The sequence below is a fragment of the Gymnogyps californianus genome, chromosome Z, assembly GCF_018139145.2.
Source record: "Gymnogyps californianus isolate 813 chromosome Z, ASM1813914v2, whole genome shotgun sequence".
NCBI classification, from domain to species: domain Eukaryota; kingdom Metazoa; phylum Chordata; class Aves; order Accipitriformes; family Cathartidae; genus Gymnogyps; species Gymnogyps californianus.
Window position 1 is genome coordinate 38,832,130 of NC_059500.1, and position 18,665 is coordinate 38,850,794.

General features: G+C 40.5%; 1 protein-coding gene across 1 annotated transcript; it reads left to right on the forward strand.

The window, feature by feature from the left end:
• Positions 1–4,605: 4,605 nt before the first annotated feature.
• LOC127027627 (cryptic protein-like) lies at positions 4,606–9,346 on the forward strand. Its single transcript, XM_050913430.1, has 6 exons — positions 4,606–4,813; positions 5,325–5,374; positions 5,489–5,665; positions 6,569–6,683; positions 6,788–6,897; positions 8,869–9,346. The coding sequence occupies exons 1-6, from the start codon at positions 4,701–4,703 to the stop codon at positions 8,991–8,993; spliced, it is 690 nt and encodes a 229-aa protein (XP_050769387.1). The 5' UTR covers positions 4,606–4,700; the 3' UTR covers positions 8,994–9,346.
• Positions 9,347–18,665: the final 9,319 nt, after the last annotated feature.

Here is an 18,665-nt window from a genome sequence, read left to right on the forward strand (position 1 = left end):
TTCTTATCAATTCCCCTGTGTACTGGCAGAATTTTTTTTTTTTTCTGTACAAAAAAGACATAAACTACATTCATTTTCATTACAAAACCCTTTCATTATCATATTGATTTTTTTCATCATGTTTAATGACTAACCATTAGACTTAGTAGAAGGAAAACCTACAGGATGCTCTGTTATGAGGCTGGGTTTATTCCATAAATTTATGTCAGTCTGTGACAGAGCATTACATCTTTGTACGACATCTGCATAAGGTTCCGTCTCCAAGGGACTGCTGTAACTGTTTCCTTTCATTTGGTAATATCACTCCCATCTTGTTTGTACTAACCTTCATCCATATGCTGTCAGAGAGATGCGAGATGACTGCTCTACTCCTCTGTATTAGTCAGTGCTAATAGGATGACAGCATAGAAGGTGGTATCATTATCAAGTGGATCTATTGGCTGTGGTTTATTTCCTAGGGAGGGGAACATCAGTTTAATTTTATGAACTGAAATCTCTTTACAAATTCCACAGTCAATTTAATCTGGTGTAAATCAGCTCTGCTACAGAAAGGGGCTGCCCATCACACGGCCATGGTTGCTTATCCCTGCCTCCTGCTTCTGCCAGTACTAGTGCTGATGTGGCAAACCAGATCAGGGAACTGATCCAGCTGAAAACTAACCTTTTTTTTTTTTTTGCCAGCTGAGTTTTCATTCAGATAAAGTCCCTGCTCCAGTTCACTCATGGCTGCACAAACAGTAATGGCAGTGTGAGGGAGTCAATACAAACAAATAGCCCATGGTGTAAGACAGAGGGGGACTCATCCTATGATCTCTGCTGCATACATACACAGAGATGAAGAGGCAACAACAGCAACCCCTACATGATCCTACAGGAAATTCCTGACAGTAATAAGAGCTGATCTGACCAGTCCCTGTCGAGAAAGTTCTGTGACACCATAAAAATTATTCAGTCCGACTGTGTTTAAGTTTTACATAGCCTTTAGAAAGCAAGAACACCTGGGTAGCTGTCAGAAGTCCTAGTAGCACCTGTAGCCAACAAAAAATAAATAAAAATAAAAATCTCAGGCTGGCTAGTATTAGGTCTTTCCATCCAGGATCCTTACCACTTAATGAGTTAAGCATACTCTGAGAGCTCCCAGCCTAGACTGCCTGGGGTCTGCCGTTTCCTCAGAGAACTGTAAGTCACCCAGGCTGACAGCTTTGCTTCACTGAAGTCTCTATTCCCAGGATTTCAATAAATGTCCAGGCGGGGATAACTGCTTTCCATTGTTTTCCATAATATTCTGCATAACTGATTTAACATTGCCCAGTCTGGTTAGAGAACTGATCCTAGCCCTAAGCTGGAATTTGGGAACCTAAAGCTTTCTAGTCAGCAGACACGTTGGCTGCACTGGCCATTGTTGAATTTTGCATAACTCTGAGCAGGCTTTTCAGCACAGCTCCCAGGAAGCCAGGGACACCCACATTTTCTTCATCCTTGTTTCTTTTTTTTTCCATTGCTACCTCCAGTCCTTAGGCATCTATTGATCCTGAAGCTCTCAGAAATACTGAGTATCTACACAGGAATACAGTTGGTATGAAGCACTAATATACCAAAAAACAGCACGTATTGTCCACACTTCATCTTTCAGTGTAGTGGCCCACTTGCACGTTGGGAAACAGTGCCAGATGTAGGTTACAGACCCACAGTTCCCTGCATGAGCACAAGAGGGGTTATGTGGACTAATAAAGTAACACCATGTTTTCCTACCACCCTTATCCATATAGACTACTTGACCTACTGTCGGATCTAACAGCACTGAAGGCCCCTAACTAATGGTTAACCATCTCCTGTGTACACAGGGCTTGACTGAAATGCTCAGGACCAGCTCTTTGGTCGGCTCCACTCTTATCTTACTTGAAGCTGATAAAGGGGGTGTGTCTATCCTTACTGCAGCTCCTCAAAAATTCCTGGGCAGAAGCAATCACTTTCTGGCAGATTCTGTCAACAAAAAACAGCAGCGCTTTTCCACAGTGTCACACCAATCTCACCTCTATATGGCAGTCAAGCAACAGCAGCTTCTGAGCAATTTATGTTGTCCCCATTCCTATGTGTGCCTTGCTGGTGAGGCTGTAGGGAGAAGGAAGGAAGAAACAAGGTATCACAGGGAGAAGTGTTTACCAACTGCTTTACAGTTCCCCAGGTTGTTAGCTCTTGCAGTTACAGGGATGACATCTGATCTTAAACAAATGGCACAGGGTGTGAAAATTGATCACTATTTCTTTACCAGCATCCCCATTTTGCAAGTTACCTCCACTATACAGCTGGGAATCTGATATACACAGAACAACTTTCCAGGAGAACTACATTGACACTGCATTTAGTAAAAAAAACAGTTAAGTGTGATGTTCCTGTGTTTACCTATCTCTGTTTATTTTTTCTGCCTTCAATCTATGGAAAGGGGAAAATCAACAAACTAGACACTAAATGACGGTGTTTCAGCATCTGAATATTGTAACTTAAAGTGATACTACCAGTTAGACCAAATTGAAAATGAATATTTTGTTCCTAATATAGTAACAAAAAACAGCGAACAAATGTAACTGCAGCTGTTCTTTTTAAACTCAAAATACTAAACCTGTTATACAGCTAGAGAACTCAAATGAAAGCAAGAGTTGTTTGGATTGTATTTTCCACAAGTAAACATTTTCATATGTTGATAAAACAAACATACGTGTTTTGTGAATACATGCAGAAATGACATCTCTTTCATTTTGTGTGAAACGTCTCATCCTAATTCAGAACGGCATCTGTTGTCACAACAGTACTTGAACACATGTGATAGGTTTTAAGCAAGTACCTAAACCTTAACACATGTTTAGTTTAGAAGTTCTTGTGAATCACAGCAGGTAGAGGCAGACAGCATAATGGTGAGAGTAATCTGTCTCTTCAAAATGGCTGCTATTTAAGATAGGAAGACCAAAATCCCTTCCTGAAGTAACATGTTTTGATTTTTATCATAACATTCTTTCTATTAAATATCTTACCTACAAGAGTTAGCGTGTAAGTTCTTCTAGCGCTGATTTAGCTGAATTACACACAAACGTACATCACAGACTCTCAATTCCAAAAGACATGATACTTCAGTACAAGTATGGAACAAGAATAGCTTCATCTAAATCAGTTTAAATTAGTAACAAACATAAAACACACCATGAAACAAGTTACCATGAAGCTAAAGGAGTTAGTTAGCCTACATCTACAAGAAAATGGTTGAGCTTAGATCAATTGGAGTCAACAATTGTACCAGCACTGGGAATGCTTTGTCCACTAAGATTGATGTAGCCCAGCAGAGCACTCCCTGCAAGCATTTCCTGCAGAAACAGCCATTTCACATCTCCAGCCATCCACTTCTATCCTCTTTTTGGAGATCAGTGTCCCCACAGAAGATGTGAAAGAGCATGTCCTCAGAACACTCTCCATCTGCTTCAGTGCCAAGCGGATTGACTTAACTCGGACAGCTCGCTTTGTAAATTAAGCCAGTGTTTGTACCAAATTGGATGAGGGGTGTTCACAGCTTCCAAACCGTTAGTTTAGATGGGGCAAAGCTGACCAGTGTCAGCCACAGCAAGTTACAAACAACAAGAGATGACAATGGGTTTAGCCAGGAGAGCCATTTCTTCAGTGAAGGTCTGACCCATATGTCTGATGTGATCATATGTCTAGCCAAGGTGCAATTTGTACTAACTTAATTTGCACTGGCATAGTGAAAGCATCTCTCTTCCACCTGCCACCCCCCACAACAAAAAAAAGCTGCATTGCTGCCGTTTTCTGTTACAACTTAGGTAAAGGCCATGTGCACTCCAGGGTACAGGTAGAGCCATTTGAGAAAAGACTGCCCAGAGCTGCTTTTTTACCACTGTTCAGCTGCAAATCTTTTAGCTGATGCTGCAGAAACATAGTAAAGTTGTGTGAGTGGTCCTAGCCCATTTCAGCGCACATGATAAGTTAAATCTAGGTATCTGATGATATCGCATGGACTCAGACTAGGAATACTCACTAGTGAGTCTAATTTTACTAGTAGTAAAAAAGTTTCAAAAGGTATTTCAAGAGTTTATTAACAGTTCTTGTGAGACAACAAATCTCTGTCAAGAACCTTGTACTGCTTCCTGTAGTACTTTTTGTAGAAAACTCTAATGCAGGCTCTAAGGATTATCTGTGCTGCAAAGTGGTACAATTTCATAAAGTAGAGCCCCCTGTGGAAAACCCTGGTAGAGACAAGGCATGTAGGTAGACTTGAGGCTTTTTGACCTTCGTTATATAACTACTGCAGTTTATTATATACCTGTTGCATTTTCTTGCAAGTTTTTTCTTCCCCATGCAGTATGTGGTGGTACAAGGGGTTTTATGTTAAGAAATAAACTGGAGTTGAGATCTTCCTGGCTTGGGCTTTTTTGTGGTCATGGGCCCTTAAGTCTCCCCCCAGCACTCGGTGCCCCCACTTTGCTCCACCCTTCAGCAGTGCATGTAAATCGGGGGCAGGCCAAGGAGTCCCAGCTCAGAGAGGTGGTCCCTGCCTGCTAGGACCTCAGTGAGGGCTCAGCAAGCGGTACAACGGGGAACTATGTCTTTTCGACGTTGTTATAAGCTGGACAGAAAGAGAAAAGTTTCATCCATTCTCCTTCTCTTGTTGCCGTGTATGGTGTGAGGACTGCTGAATGCAACAGCCTTCAGTGAGGGGCTTTGGACCTCTTCCTTCTGCTCAAGGCTTCCTGGAGGATCTCACGAGTATTTCAGGCTGCAGGAAAATGTATTGGGGAAATCATGTTAGGTAAGGCTGCCTGAGCTGCCAGGGACCTTCTCCAGCCAAGGATGCTTTTCCTCTTAGCAGTGCTTTTTTTTAGTTGATAATCAGGCCGGGAAGCTGAAAGCAACAAATGCACCTGGAACTGCGGGTGAAGTGAAGGCTAATGTTTTCCTATTGCTTTTGCTGCTTTTGTAACTGCTGGCAACAACCTAGTTGTGGTAAAGAAATGTACAGAAAGAGACATTTTTGACTGGTTGTCAACCAGCAAATGTATGGAATCCGTAGCTTTCTGGAAGCAAGCCTAATCCGTATGTCCCTGTTCTCCGGTCCCGCCGCGGCCCCCCCCCCCCCCCCCCCCATTTGCAAGCTTAATTTGAGATTTTTGATGTGTTAAATCGAATTACTGCTGGCATAAAATATTTACAGTTTATATTATCAATGGTTGATAAAGCTCCTTCCCCCCTCACCCCCCATCTTCGTTTTCGTGTTCATGTCTTATTAGCACAAACTTATTTCAGCTCTCTGTTTTTTGTAGAATTCTTTTCACTCTGACTCTGGTCTGGCAGGCTGTTCATTTAGGAAAAGGTAAGGATAATTTCGTGTTTCGTCCCGCCCCTCCGTGTTTCTTTTGTACATTTACTGTATGCAGTGCTTCATTACCAGCTACCCTTCTCTTCCATATTTGCACTTCTCGTCAAGGCCGTGAAAAAGAAGAACGTGAAGAAGATGTGAAAAGTCTCAATGCCACAGCACAAAAGCAACAGCCCAAGAACGAAGGGACTATTATAAATGCTCTCAGTGACATGAATCAGAGTTACGAAAGCAGAAAGCAACAGAATTCCAGGGCATTGGTACCTTTCACTGGGATTACAGAGAGTAGGTAACATTATTTATTTAAACAATGCCATAAAATTGCTTTTTATTATGTCACAGTAATGCTTTGACTTGTCCTGGAAGATTCCAGCCGGTTGGTTTTCTGTGGCCATTCATTTAAATTATTCCCGTGGTCACTTAGGAAATGGTGATAAAAATTTAAGGTAGAACCGGGGCGGTCTTTCTTACCTGCAAAAGGTGGTCACGGAAAACAGGGAAGGATACTAGGAATTAAGACGGTCCCTTGGATTTGCAAAAGTGTTTGTGAAACTTTGTAAAATTCTGTTCATTTTCTAAAATTCACCATATTTCATGACCAAAAATTATTTAATTTAAAAAAAAAAAAAGTTTGAGCTGAATTAAAACAACAGTATTAATAGGGAAAAAAAAAAAAACCCAAACCAAAGGCAGACCTATGTTTCCTCCCACATATATAAAGTTTTAGATTCGTACTCTATCCCAGGAGTCTGAGAGAGGCTTGAGCGAGCGTTCCCCTCCCCTCTCAAAACTAAAGCAACTCCTCCAGTAGCAAACCCTCCTTTCTTCAGAAATAAGCACCACTTCCCGGTAACAATGCCCCATTTCTTAGTGTGACTGAAACCTGCCTTCATCGGAGTGAAATATTTCACTTGAATATATACTGCTGCTGCTATGGGACTTGCCAGGCGTTGCTTCTTGACCATCCTGTAATCCCTAGTAGTTTGCTTCTAATCCTTAACTAAACAAACTCGGCTTAACTGAACAAACACTCCTAACAAGCAGATAATTTTATTGTCTCTAAAGACAATAAAACTAGATATCCTTAAGATCCTTTGGCAACTGGAGAGACCTGAGAGAACAAGTGAGGAAAAGGGGAGGTTCGGAGCCCCCAGGATGCTTGGTAACCTCTGTAATATTGTCTTGCAGGTAAAAAACTGAACAGGCACTGCTGCCAAAATGGAGGGACCTGTATCCTAGGGGCTTTCTGTGCCTGCCTAAAGCATTTCACTGGAAGATACTGTGAACACGATGAGCGGCAAAGGTAAAAACCAGACCAAGACCAGAGAGAGTGAGCGAGCTGCTCTGGATGGTTATTTTCTGTGGTGGGATCAGGGACGTACCAAATGTCTCCCTTGTCCTTGACAGCAACTGCGGCAGCATTGCCCACGGTGCCTGGGTGCTGAAGGGCTGTTGGCTGTGTCGGTGCGGCTATGGTACTCTGAACTGTCTCTCAGAAATAATGCACGATAACTGTGGTAAGGAATGGCATTAAATCAACCATTTTTTATCTTGTGGGTAACAGAATTGCCTTCTGCAAAGGTGGGGGTACTCAGAGGATGCTCTATGTGCTCTATTTAGACTTCTGCAGTGGCCTGATTTGCTTCAGAGAATGCATTAGTGAGACAGTGAATAGTACTGCTGTTGCCTGCATAGTACATCCCATAAAATACTTTGAGATCTTTATAATCCTGTGCAGTAGGAAACCTTCCCCCATTTTAATTGAAAATTACAGGGATTAGATGTTTCTCTGTTCTGCAAAACCTGCACATGTCTATGACTTCCCACTTAAGCAGGACAATTTGTACAACTACATCCAAGCATACAAAAATCTTTCTTAGATGAGGAAAGAGAAAAAACAGTAACGTAAGCTAGTGTGGTAGAAGTAGAAACCAGTATTACACTAGAGAAACAAGTACTGAAGACTTGCATGTTGTTGCATAAGCTACTTAACACATAAATGGCAGAAAACTAGTTGGAACCTTATTTTAAGATCTGTACCTTAATCTTCAAAGTATTCTTGTACAGAGTTCTAAGACTGAGCACACTGCACAAAAAATGTGTAGCCATAGTCCTGATCAGTGTAAAGTAGTAGCACCCAGTTTCCTCAAAAGCACTGTATTACTTTAAGTCAAGTCTTCATATACCAGCCTGTGAAAAATCCCTGTATAAAGGTTTGAGTATTTTTGAAAACAGTGTATCAGCTAGCATAAAAACTTGAGGGGTCACTTTACAGGTGCTTATTTTCCATGGAGAGTTGGCTACTGAGATCCAGACTATTTCCAATACTCTGAGATGACTAAAAAGAGTTTAATACTATTTTCTCTCCAGTGCCAAAGTTAGTGCAAAATATTCTTGCCCTTCTCCATCCATGACTTCTTAATCCCACTCTATGCTGTAATATATTTTCCTTCAGTTGTGCCAACATCACTAGTTAGCAGGGTAAGAAAACAACAGACCTAAATAGCTTCAAATTCATTTGCACACCAAGGAACTACCAGCCTCTGCTTTCCAGACCAGATTCCTATCTGAGTAGCAGTGCATTGAAGCTGTGACTCCTGAGTTATACCACCAACTCAGAAGTAAATACAAATTTCAAAACTTCAGCCTCTTATGTCCCCAGGATATGCCCTACTGTGTGATAAGCCCATAAGTCCAAAGAAGTGAAACACAAAAGAAAGGTGACATTCCTATCTTTGCAACCACAGACAAAAAAAAAAAAGTAAACCACAAACCCCACCAAAACCAAAAATCCACCACCAAAACCACTTTTGCCTTGAAGTCTTCTATATTGACTAATTATGTGTGGCACCCAACTTGCTCGTTAATCTCTTCAGAAGAGTTAAATGCTCAAGTTCACTTGGGTGTTCACCTTTGAATCAGCCCTATTGTTTCCCATTACAGGAGCAAAATACCTAACAGGCCTTGCCATACTCAGAAAAAGCAGTCTACTGCTTACTATTCTGGAGCTCAGCTTAACGAAGGCAATAAAGGTGGCAGTGGAGAATCATCTGCTTATCCTCTGAGCAGGGACTCAGTGGCTTTCACATGCATGAGGGTATGGCTTTCTGCTTGTGCTAATAAATTAAGCCCCGCCTTGTTAAAGGAAGGGTTAAAAGGCCACATGCAGACTTCAGTGCATACCTCTTGTGAAGATCTTGCTCTTGCTTTTGCTTGGTATTTACTTTTGATTATTCTGAGATTAATGCCTGCAAGAGCTGATAAGTGCTATCAGTTGCTCCTCAAACGATCATTGATGGGACATCTATTCACATCTCTCCCCTGAGAATAGCCTCTTTGATTGGCTTTAACAGCTGATACCTTTAACTTAAGTACCTGTGAGATGTCTGAAGACTTCCAAAGTATGTTAAAAATCCTTATGTTTTAAAATTTACATATTTTACTCATTAACCGTTTTATTTTCTTGATTTTTTTTTTTTTTTTTTTAGAACTGAAATCAGAAAAGGAGGAAATTACTAGACTATATTCTAATGGGCTAAGATTACAGCAAACAGTGTTTGCACTCGCTTGCCTGCTCACCATCCTCCTGGAGCTCTGCTGCTGGCAGTTGTGAAACTGGACAAAGGGAAATATCTTAGGGTGGTTGTAACCCTCACCATGAATCATACAACTTTTTTCTTCTGTGAGCTACAGCAGACACTTCTACCTACATGTTGGAGGCAGATTAAGATGTATTAGTTAATGCTGAAATGCTTGGATTATTATAAATTCAGATTATATGAATGTGAAGTATTTATTATATTATTATTATTTTATTACTACTATCTATGTCTGATTCTAATGATTCTTTAGGTCTAAAATACTGTTCTTCCAGTGGAAGCAAAAACCCCCCAATGTTCTATGCATTAAGTATTGTAAATTATAGTAATTTCCTTTGTACACAGTACAACTATTTTAACAAATAAAACTGATTTCATTTCTGAAGAGCTTTTATGTTTGGCTTTATTTAAACTTAAATTCTTATCTGCCATTTGTATTGTATCCTGTAACAAAACAGTAAGAAAAGGGCAGGGTAGAATGAACAATCTGAAATTTGAAGAGATAAGGAGGGTTTTAAGGGTAGGTATATTTCAAACACTAATATACAGAAGAACTCTGAAAGTTATATAGTGTTTCAGTTTTTATTATTATTTATTATAGCTAAATTGTATGTATGCATAATCTTAGGGAGGAAGCATATGTTTCTTAAGAACACATAGCTGATACTTATTTGTCTTTTGGGGCTTTATTTTATCCTAGAAATATGAGCTCCTCTTTTTAAAAGGACAGCAAAGAGCAACCTCTTTAAACTTTTTATATAGGAAACCTGTCTTGATTTATATACCATTTAAATAGGAGTATTTCTAGGCTGTAAAATAAAAAATGTTTGGAACATGTAACTGCATTTGTAATGCAAGTTTATAAAACACCAGAAACATGTTTAAAAAAAAAAAAAATTGCAAAGAGAAGCCTAAAATGTACCTTCATTCTTTGTTTCTATGTGGTAGCTCCACATTCAAATCAGATTTATAATTTTGTTGGTTTAAAAGACATTACTGATGTATAAAATCCTTAATGACTTTTAAAAGTTCAATATATTCTTAAAATTTCTTTATTAATGTCTTTGGTACCACAAACCAAGACAACAATCCAGTTGTTAAGCAGAGAAGGATGCATCACCAACAAATGACATAATGTTGTGGCTGCCTTTGAATCTATGACTATTCAGTAACAGATTTCTGTAGGGAGTCATTGTGTAAAAACAAATTCATGTTAAATACTGCAAAGGATTCAGACTGCTCCTTTCCACACCCTAGACTTGAGTGGAAAGAGTAAGGTTTCTCACTCTTCACATAAGATACGCTAGACAAGAAATGGTCCTTTTCTCATTATTTCCCACAAACTCATCTGTACCCATATGCCTGTGTTTCCACAGACTTTGAAAAGGAGATATGAGCTTAGGACAATTAAATATCAAAGGGAACATCTGGAGAAAAATAGTCATGCCTTTATTTATCAGATGTTGAAATTACAGGAATGTCATTGTGAAAACATCTTGGCTTGCCATAAAGTATACCTGAGAAGTCTGTAGGCAATACAGTCTGTAGGCAATACAGCTTGTAATGTGCTTCAAATAGGCTTTACTTTTTGAAGAAAAGCAGCAAGATACATGGAAAGTACATAGTACAGTAAAAATATATCTGAAGTAATACTTATTTTTTATCCCTACAGAAAACATACAGAGCCATAAAAGATCGCAATTAACAAGAGGAAAGAGTGGTCTAATACAGGTTTTACAACAGAAGAGCTATTTCTGTTGCAATAACATCCACAGCAGATTTAATCAGGAAAAGCTGATCTGGAATAACTCCTTATGTAGATGAGCCTGTGTGCCTGCAAGAGTCACCCTGATATACGTTATTGGGTCGGTATGACGTGAAGAATTAGAGCAATTGAAAAGTCTAGCAAAGCAACATTTTCCTGCTGTACCAAAACATCAGTCCAAGGCATCTAATTAGAAGCAGCAAGGTACAGTTTCTACGGTTTCAAAGCGTTGCATGAGGAACTTAGCTCGGTAAGTGATTCTAATTAATGTCAGTGTAAATCACTACTCACTCTGAGTGCTAGGGTTTGAAAATTTTCTCCTGTGTACCTGAAAGAAGTGATAGAAGGTTTTTGTTTGTTTGTTTTTAAGATAACAGTTCCTTTTCTCTCTCTTATGCCGTTGCATTCTGTGTTACTGGAAAATCTGAAAATGGTTGCTTCAGGACTGTTTTACATCTACCATACTATGGCAAAACATATCCTCAGTGATGGTTAGTTGTGGAAGATGTTTGTCTCATCTTTGTGTCAGGGATCTGGAAGTTGCCATGAGTAGGCAGAACGGAGCACAGTCTGTTGTCCTTGCATACCTCTGAAGCAGAGGCAGCCACAGGAGTTGAGTTTGAGGAGAAACAGGTATCTCCTTAAGTTAAAGAAAAAAAGAAGAGGAAAAAAAAGAAAAAGCATTCAGAAGCTATCCCATGCATAGTCTCGTTCGCAAATAAAAATATAACTAAGAAGGAAGAAAACAGAAAACACTGAGGAACAAAGGAAAGCACACAGTCACAATCTTTGCTTAGGTTAAAACTGTCTCCGCTTTTATCTGTCTCCAGCTGTTTGCAAGAATAGATAAAAGAAAGCATTATTTTCCTCCCCTGCTACCATGTAGGCCTGGCCAACCTTCTAATGCTGCAATTACAGGCACTTTGGTAAGGTTTGTTTATAGCAAACAGCGATGCTTGCTCTCCAGCCTCATGCTAACTCTTTATGGGCCACTCCGTCAAACATGGCACGTCCCAGCAAAATAGACATCTGTTGCCACAAGTTCATGCATGTGCCCTCTCTATATGCAGCCACGTTTGGGCAGGGGGAAGACCCTCAAAGAGAAATACTTATCAAATGCTTCACAGGCCCCAGAGCTGTTAGGCCTTTCGCTCCTCACAGTTGACTCCAAAACTAAAACAAATGGTGCAGCCCGTGACTGGCCTCTGCGGCTTCACCTCTGCGATCGCTCCAGCCTCCACCACTCCTCCGGGCATGCCGCTGATAAGGACCCCAGACTGGGGGAGCAGCATGGTGGTAGGGGCAGCCAAGAACCCCCAGAGCTGGAGCTCCGCAGCCCGGCGCAGGTCCGCAGGGAGGTGCTGCCATCTGCCCTTAATGCGCTTCGCTTTTAAAGGAAGCGATTCGTTTTGCATAAAGGTCATCTAGTGCACCAAGGTTTCCTCATACAAACCTGAAAAACTAACTTGCAGGCACCAGATGATGAGAAAGTGTCACTCATTCGGCTCTTTGAGTATCTGATCGTTATCTCTCAAGGTGACTTTATTCCTAGCAAGGAGAGATGAATTTCTGTTGTCCCTGAGAAGTGTTAATCATGCCCATAGGTGCCAATAGCCTTCACTCACCTATATCTGTGAAAAAGGCTTTTTTTTTCCAGCCAGCCAAAACAGAATCAGAAGTAATTTCCCACACTTGTTTATCCAGAGTTGTTTTTTTTTAATTGGCATATTTAAGATTGCTAAGGTCTGCCCCCACATATTTCGTTATTCGTCTTTCGTTTACTCTAACAGTGTGTCAGCAGGCTATGTGTCTGGATCATTACACGCACCAGTTTCATGTGCCTGAGCAAGTATATAGCAACTTTATATTTTGGCTTCTGTTTATTGGAAGGGTGATAGAGTACAGCAGGCTGGCTCATGTACTGAGCAGCCCTGTGAATTGTAAGTTATAGGCGTGTGTCTTGTGGGGACCTATCTAGTCACCCTGCAATCATTGCCTGTAATTCACTGCCTGTCTCACCTTTTTACAGCACAGTCATGTATGAGCGTGGGAGACTTAGCAACAACCGAGCAGCTGTATACTTGCGCTCTGCAAAATTACCCAAGCGTCATGAGGACTCCTTGTGATTGCAAAGCACATTCTTGGTCAGAGAAGACATTAAAACATGTAATTCTCTCCACATTTGGCTGATTGACCTTGCCCTTGGCTGATGCTGCTGTGAGGGTGACTTCTTGTTAAGGCCGTGAAGCTGCCTTATGCCACTGGAATAAAACCAGATGCCTTATACATGTTGGGCCTAGCATTTGTCTTCAGGTACATGCAGGCACAGCGATAGCTTTCATTAGCAGCTGTCTTCATCTGCTGCAGCCCAACCACATATTTACAGGACTACAATTTACAAACCAGCCTGTGAGGCTTCAGTTCACATATTATTTGTATGATAACATCCGGATGAAATGCTGGGAATGTACCACCAGGACAGAAGCACTGGTAAAGGCTCAAAAGCAAACAGCCAGAAAGGCATCGTCGTTGTAGTCCCACTAGTTAGAGAAGGCACATTTTCCTGGCTAAGCCTCCTGGCAGCTGGCCCCATGGACTCAGAAGACCTCTTTTTCTGCCAGCCAAGATGCTTCTCTGAGCTTCACACCTTGTCTGGGGCATACCTGGTCACCTTTCACTAGGCACAGAGACTTGTGAGCAGAAATAGACCTACAACCTACGAGGCCCCAGGCCACAAGAGTGGGTCTGGCAGGACTATGGGAGACATTTTCAACCCATCTATACAGAGTTTTCTGTCATCAGACAGCACAACAGTGCTGAACATGAACTTCCTTTACAGGCATGGCACATAATATCCTGCATCTCTTACCAGCAGCGTGTCTTTTGCCCCTTCTCTTCAATATGATGCTTGTATCTGCCCACTAAACAGAAAGCTTTATGTGACTCGTCCTACTCATAAAGCATTTCAAAAGGTTTTAATTAAGAGGAAATCTCATATACAGACCAATGAAACAGACAGTTCTGTCTCCTGTACTGACAGAAACTGTCTAGTCAAATTCTAGAAAGTTTTGTAGGGAAAGTTGTGCTTCCTGTTTTCGTATCACCAAGATTACGCCTTTCCAAAAAGTATGAAGAGGAGTACCATGAAAAATTTAATTAAAGATGAAGAAATGGTACAATACTGGAAAGACAATCTTTGCAAGAGCATCTTTAAACAGAAAAAGCAGAGAGTCAGGATCAAAAAGAATAGTTGTCAAAGATCCTTCCCACCTGATTTTGTACATGAACTCTTCTGAAGACTGTTTCTTGGATCAAAAAGTTTAAAAAAAGAAGGAAGATTAACAGACTTGTCAAGTCCCGTGCTTTACATGTCAGCTTTGTTCTTTCAGTCACAACATTATGTTCCCTATCCTCAAACCTGTATAATGCAGCACCAGTAACAAAGCTGCTTCTTGTACAAGAAAGAAATCCCAGCTGGAAAACAAAGTGTCAGTAAACATTGTCTTTAGCTTTGAAGGTAGATTATGAAGGCCATGTGATGCTGAAAATGAATTGAGCTCTGTTTTCCTGTCTGCTATGCTAGTGTTGGTTTGCTAAATTTAGTCAATAACATTTATGATGTATATTGGTAACACAGCTGGAAATTTCCTATTGCTTTTAACATCAGTCTTCAGAGGAAACAAGAAATATAGGAGTGTGCGCCCTCCTCTGTGTCTCTCCCTTCCACTGTTCCTCACAGAGGCTATATCCCAGCTCTGTCTGTGTGGACATGTGAGCAGCAACTCAGCAGAAAAAAGACTTGTGCAGAAATACTGTGCAGTACAACATCTCCCGCAGTGCAATAACATGCAACAAAAGCCAATTCAGTACATTCCTGTGCTGTGTTCTCCTTTTATCTGAGCACATCCTCTTAGTGATATGCCTGTCATGAGTGATGCTAACCAAAAACAACTGCAAAAGTTCAACAGTAAGACATCAGTGCTAAAATATACGTAGGCCAACCTCCAGTCCAACAGCTCCAACAGGGAATCATCTATGCAGGTAAAACTAGGTAGCAAATGCGAATTCCAGGTGCAAAGTATATGCCCAGTGCTGCAACTTTCTTAAGTAGTTTGAGGTGATAACAAGCTCACAAAGACATGTGTCTACTGTCCCCTTTGTACTGGTATCAGGCACAGCCATGCTGTCAGCCAGGTCCACTCACTTATGCATCCAAAATTTTCTTTTCTGATTTTATTGGCCTAGTTTCCAGCTAGACCATCTTTACTGACACAGGGATGCGGCAGAGACATGTAGCAAAGGTGAAGGGGAGCCCACAGTTAGACAAGCCAAAACTGGTTACATAATCACTGCTTTAATGCTAATAGCTTAGTTAGTTAGAAAGATTGTAGCTCCTATTTTCAAAAGAAGACAGCAACCTGCAATGTAGAGACAATGGAAAGAACTAAATGTCAATGGGCAGAAAATCTGCCCATGAATTCCTGTTACAGTGTATAAGCAGTACAACATCCCACGGGGACAAGAGAAAAATATAATTATATATTTGGCAGTAGTGACATCATTAATGGAATGTTACTTGCCATTTTGTCATCTTCACTTTGTAAATGATATTGAAATTTGTAGAAGTTCCAGGGAAAAAAAAGATATAGGCATCATTTAAGATATGAAAATGTACACTACAATGAAAAGTGTAGCAAGCTCAATCCATTATGAAGGCAAGAATAACCAGCAACTTGATCCTCCATAGGATCACATGGGAAGATACTCAGTCCCATTATTTTGTTGACCTGACAGAGCCATTTTCACTGTTTTACACAGAGGTGCCCCAATGCAGCCACTGTACCTTTCACCAGGAGACAAAGATGCCATTCATTACCAGTGTCAAAAATACAGATTCATCCAGTATTTGCAGAGAGGCTGCTTATTAAAAATCTATCAAGTCAATGAACTGGCACTGTTGCTTGCACGTTGGTGTGTGCATGTACGTGCCCAGTGAATGAAGGCAATTCTGGAGCAGACTTTGATGCCGCAATCACTGAAGGTGCTACAAGTGAAGAAAGAGAAAGCCCAAAGAAATGGAGCGAAGAAGATGAGACATTATTAGCAATCTGTGCACTGATTCATTGCAAACAATAACATTAAAAGCCAGGAACATGAATTGCAAGCAACATCCTTTTGTTAGAACATGGCTATATTATTAGCAGAGTGCCTACAAGCCCTGACCAAGATCGAGATTTTTGCTGTGCTAGGCACCGTACAAGGGCATAGGAAGAATGAACTGCCCTCAGAAACTGACAAAAACTGATGGATTATTTTCTGACAGTTAATAAAGTATCTGTCACCACAGAGTCTGGCTCCATACTCCAAGGCAAAACCCTTAGTGTGCGCAGACTCCCACTTCAGTCATGTCTTTATCAGCCCTGTTGTTTTTGCTGTTTATCTTCCATCCTCTCTGTACTGCTCCTAGATCACACCACCAGCACAGGCGCCACTCACCAGGAGATGGCATCATTAGGAGTTAGTAACACTGACTCTTAACTTTGCAGTCAGATACAAGTGTGAGACTGAATATAGCACTAATGAATGACTTCCTGAGCCTCACACTACTGATAAAACCTAACATACCCAAAGCAAACCACAGCAAGTATTTGAATGCAAGGTGTCAGTTATTTAAACATAATTTTCAAAAGATGAAGCTGCTATTATCTGCTACTGTGGCTACAAACCATATATCTCCCTGTAGGTACTAAGGCTGAGCATACTGTCAGCACTTAACAAAGGCTGTTCTTACGTTTACTGCAGAATCAATGAGAGACAGTATTTCCTAGGCAATTAAGAGAAAGAAAATCTTAGGCTGGTAAAAGGAGCATACAATTATATAAAGGTTATCACTGAACTAAAATTATGGGCAATAATACATTATTTTTTCAAGTGGTTTTCATGTCATCATTCCACTCGTGTTAAATCAAACTTGCAGCAAGAGAATAAGCGTGATCCGACCTACTGCAGGGATGCAGAGTGATTCTTGTATCACTGTGCGAAGTCTTACAGAAAGTGAAATAATTACCTTTAATCCTAGTGTTCTATCAAAGAGACCAAGGAACACACTTGCTGGGTTAAGTGTGTCAGAAAGACAAATTATACCAGCGCTGTGTGCATGGATTCTGAGGTGCTGAATACTAATTTTAAAGAAGTTTTATCAGATAGCCAGATGAAAAGAAGTAACAGGGACTTGTTACTTTTCAAGAGTATATGCTTTGGCTGGCTGCTGGCAATTAAAGTTTGACAGCATGCTGAGATACACATACAAAATAGGCTTGAAAATATTTGTTTTCAAAAATCACTATTTCATATAAATATTCAGATCTTGGAACATTTTATAGAGTAGAGGTAGAAAATAGACTATTGTGTTTTGATAATATTGTTTGGGGACACCATAAATAAGTACATGATGATAGGTTAATTAAAGCATTTCATAGAACTCAGCCTTATAGATTGATGCTAAAGAGGAAAATGTGTCAGTGCGTGAAATAACATTCCCAAGAGATAAATTAGTTATCTGCTGCATTTATTGTTTTTCCTTAACACTCTCATGCACTGACCTTGATATTCTGCATATGTGATTATCTTAGCTACAATAAAAATATTTCTTTAATAATTCAAAATAGTTTGAAACAGGTACTGTGGTATATGCTGCCTGGTCTCTTTTACTGTATCATTCTGGTCCTGAATACTGATGAGAACTGCTGCTAGGCAAACTAAAGGATTGTTTTAACCTTAGAAAAAGCTATGTGTTAACAGCTCTGTCTGTGATAACGTTCTCAGGAACGAAGAGTAGAAAGAGACTGGTACTTTAGTTATGCCAGTGTACCCCAAATCACAGCAACATCAAGGTCAGGAGAAATTGTACGGTGCTCTGGGCAGTGAACTGCCTTCTTTTAATGACTTGAGGAAAAGTCTATGCTGGATGCCCATTTTCCAACTTCATACAAAATCCTCACAGGTACAGCTCGGCTAACTCCACACCTGTGCTGCCATTAAACAAAAGGCAGTAACCACCCACAGATATGTATCTCTTCTGCCAAGAGTCTTCCGTGTATTGATATGATACTGTCTCACTACCTATTCGTTCCCTGCCCAAATCTACCTGCAAACTCATATACATTCTGCAAGTGCTACCCCTTCATTTCCAAACAGCATAGAAAACTCAGACTCACTTTCAAAATATAAAACTATTTTCTGCCCAAAACGCTTCTAGCTGGCACATGGAGCAGTCAAGCACTCATGGATCTGTGGAGAACCATCTCCCACAGAGCCCACCCTCTACTACAACTTCAGTTTAAACTCAAAAGATCTGAGTTCTGATTTCTACCCCTTCTGTACAGAAAAGGCACCAAGAAGAGCCAAGGGAGCTGAGTTTCAGGAACAGCCTGAAGATAAGGTAGGCAAAGATCAGCTCTGATTGATAGCCAGTTGATCAAACAAGAAATCTGAGTAACTTTTCTTTTAAGGGCAGGTCTAAGGAGCAATCTAGGAAAGAAGAAATGCAGGAGCAGTAACATACTTCAAAGCCTGGTAAATGCTACTCCCTGTCCTTAGTCTCACCAACAGAAACATAACATAACAGGAAGGGATTTTTCAGCTATGGCTAATTATTGCAACAGATAATTTTATAGATAGTGGGTAGGATTTCATTTTAGTTGAAGGGTCTATGCTTCTCCCTAGACTGGCTTACAGCACATTTCTTTGGTCCCCTTTTTATTCTCCACCAGCACTTGTGATTCAGGCAGGAGTAACAACCCAGAATCTATGACTAGTAATGTTTTTTAACCATTTTTGCAGTTACCTGGTTAAAAAATAACCCCAAATTTCTCCAGCATAACTGGTTGTACAGCAACCACAAGCCTGCAAATCCATTCCA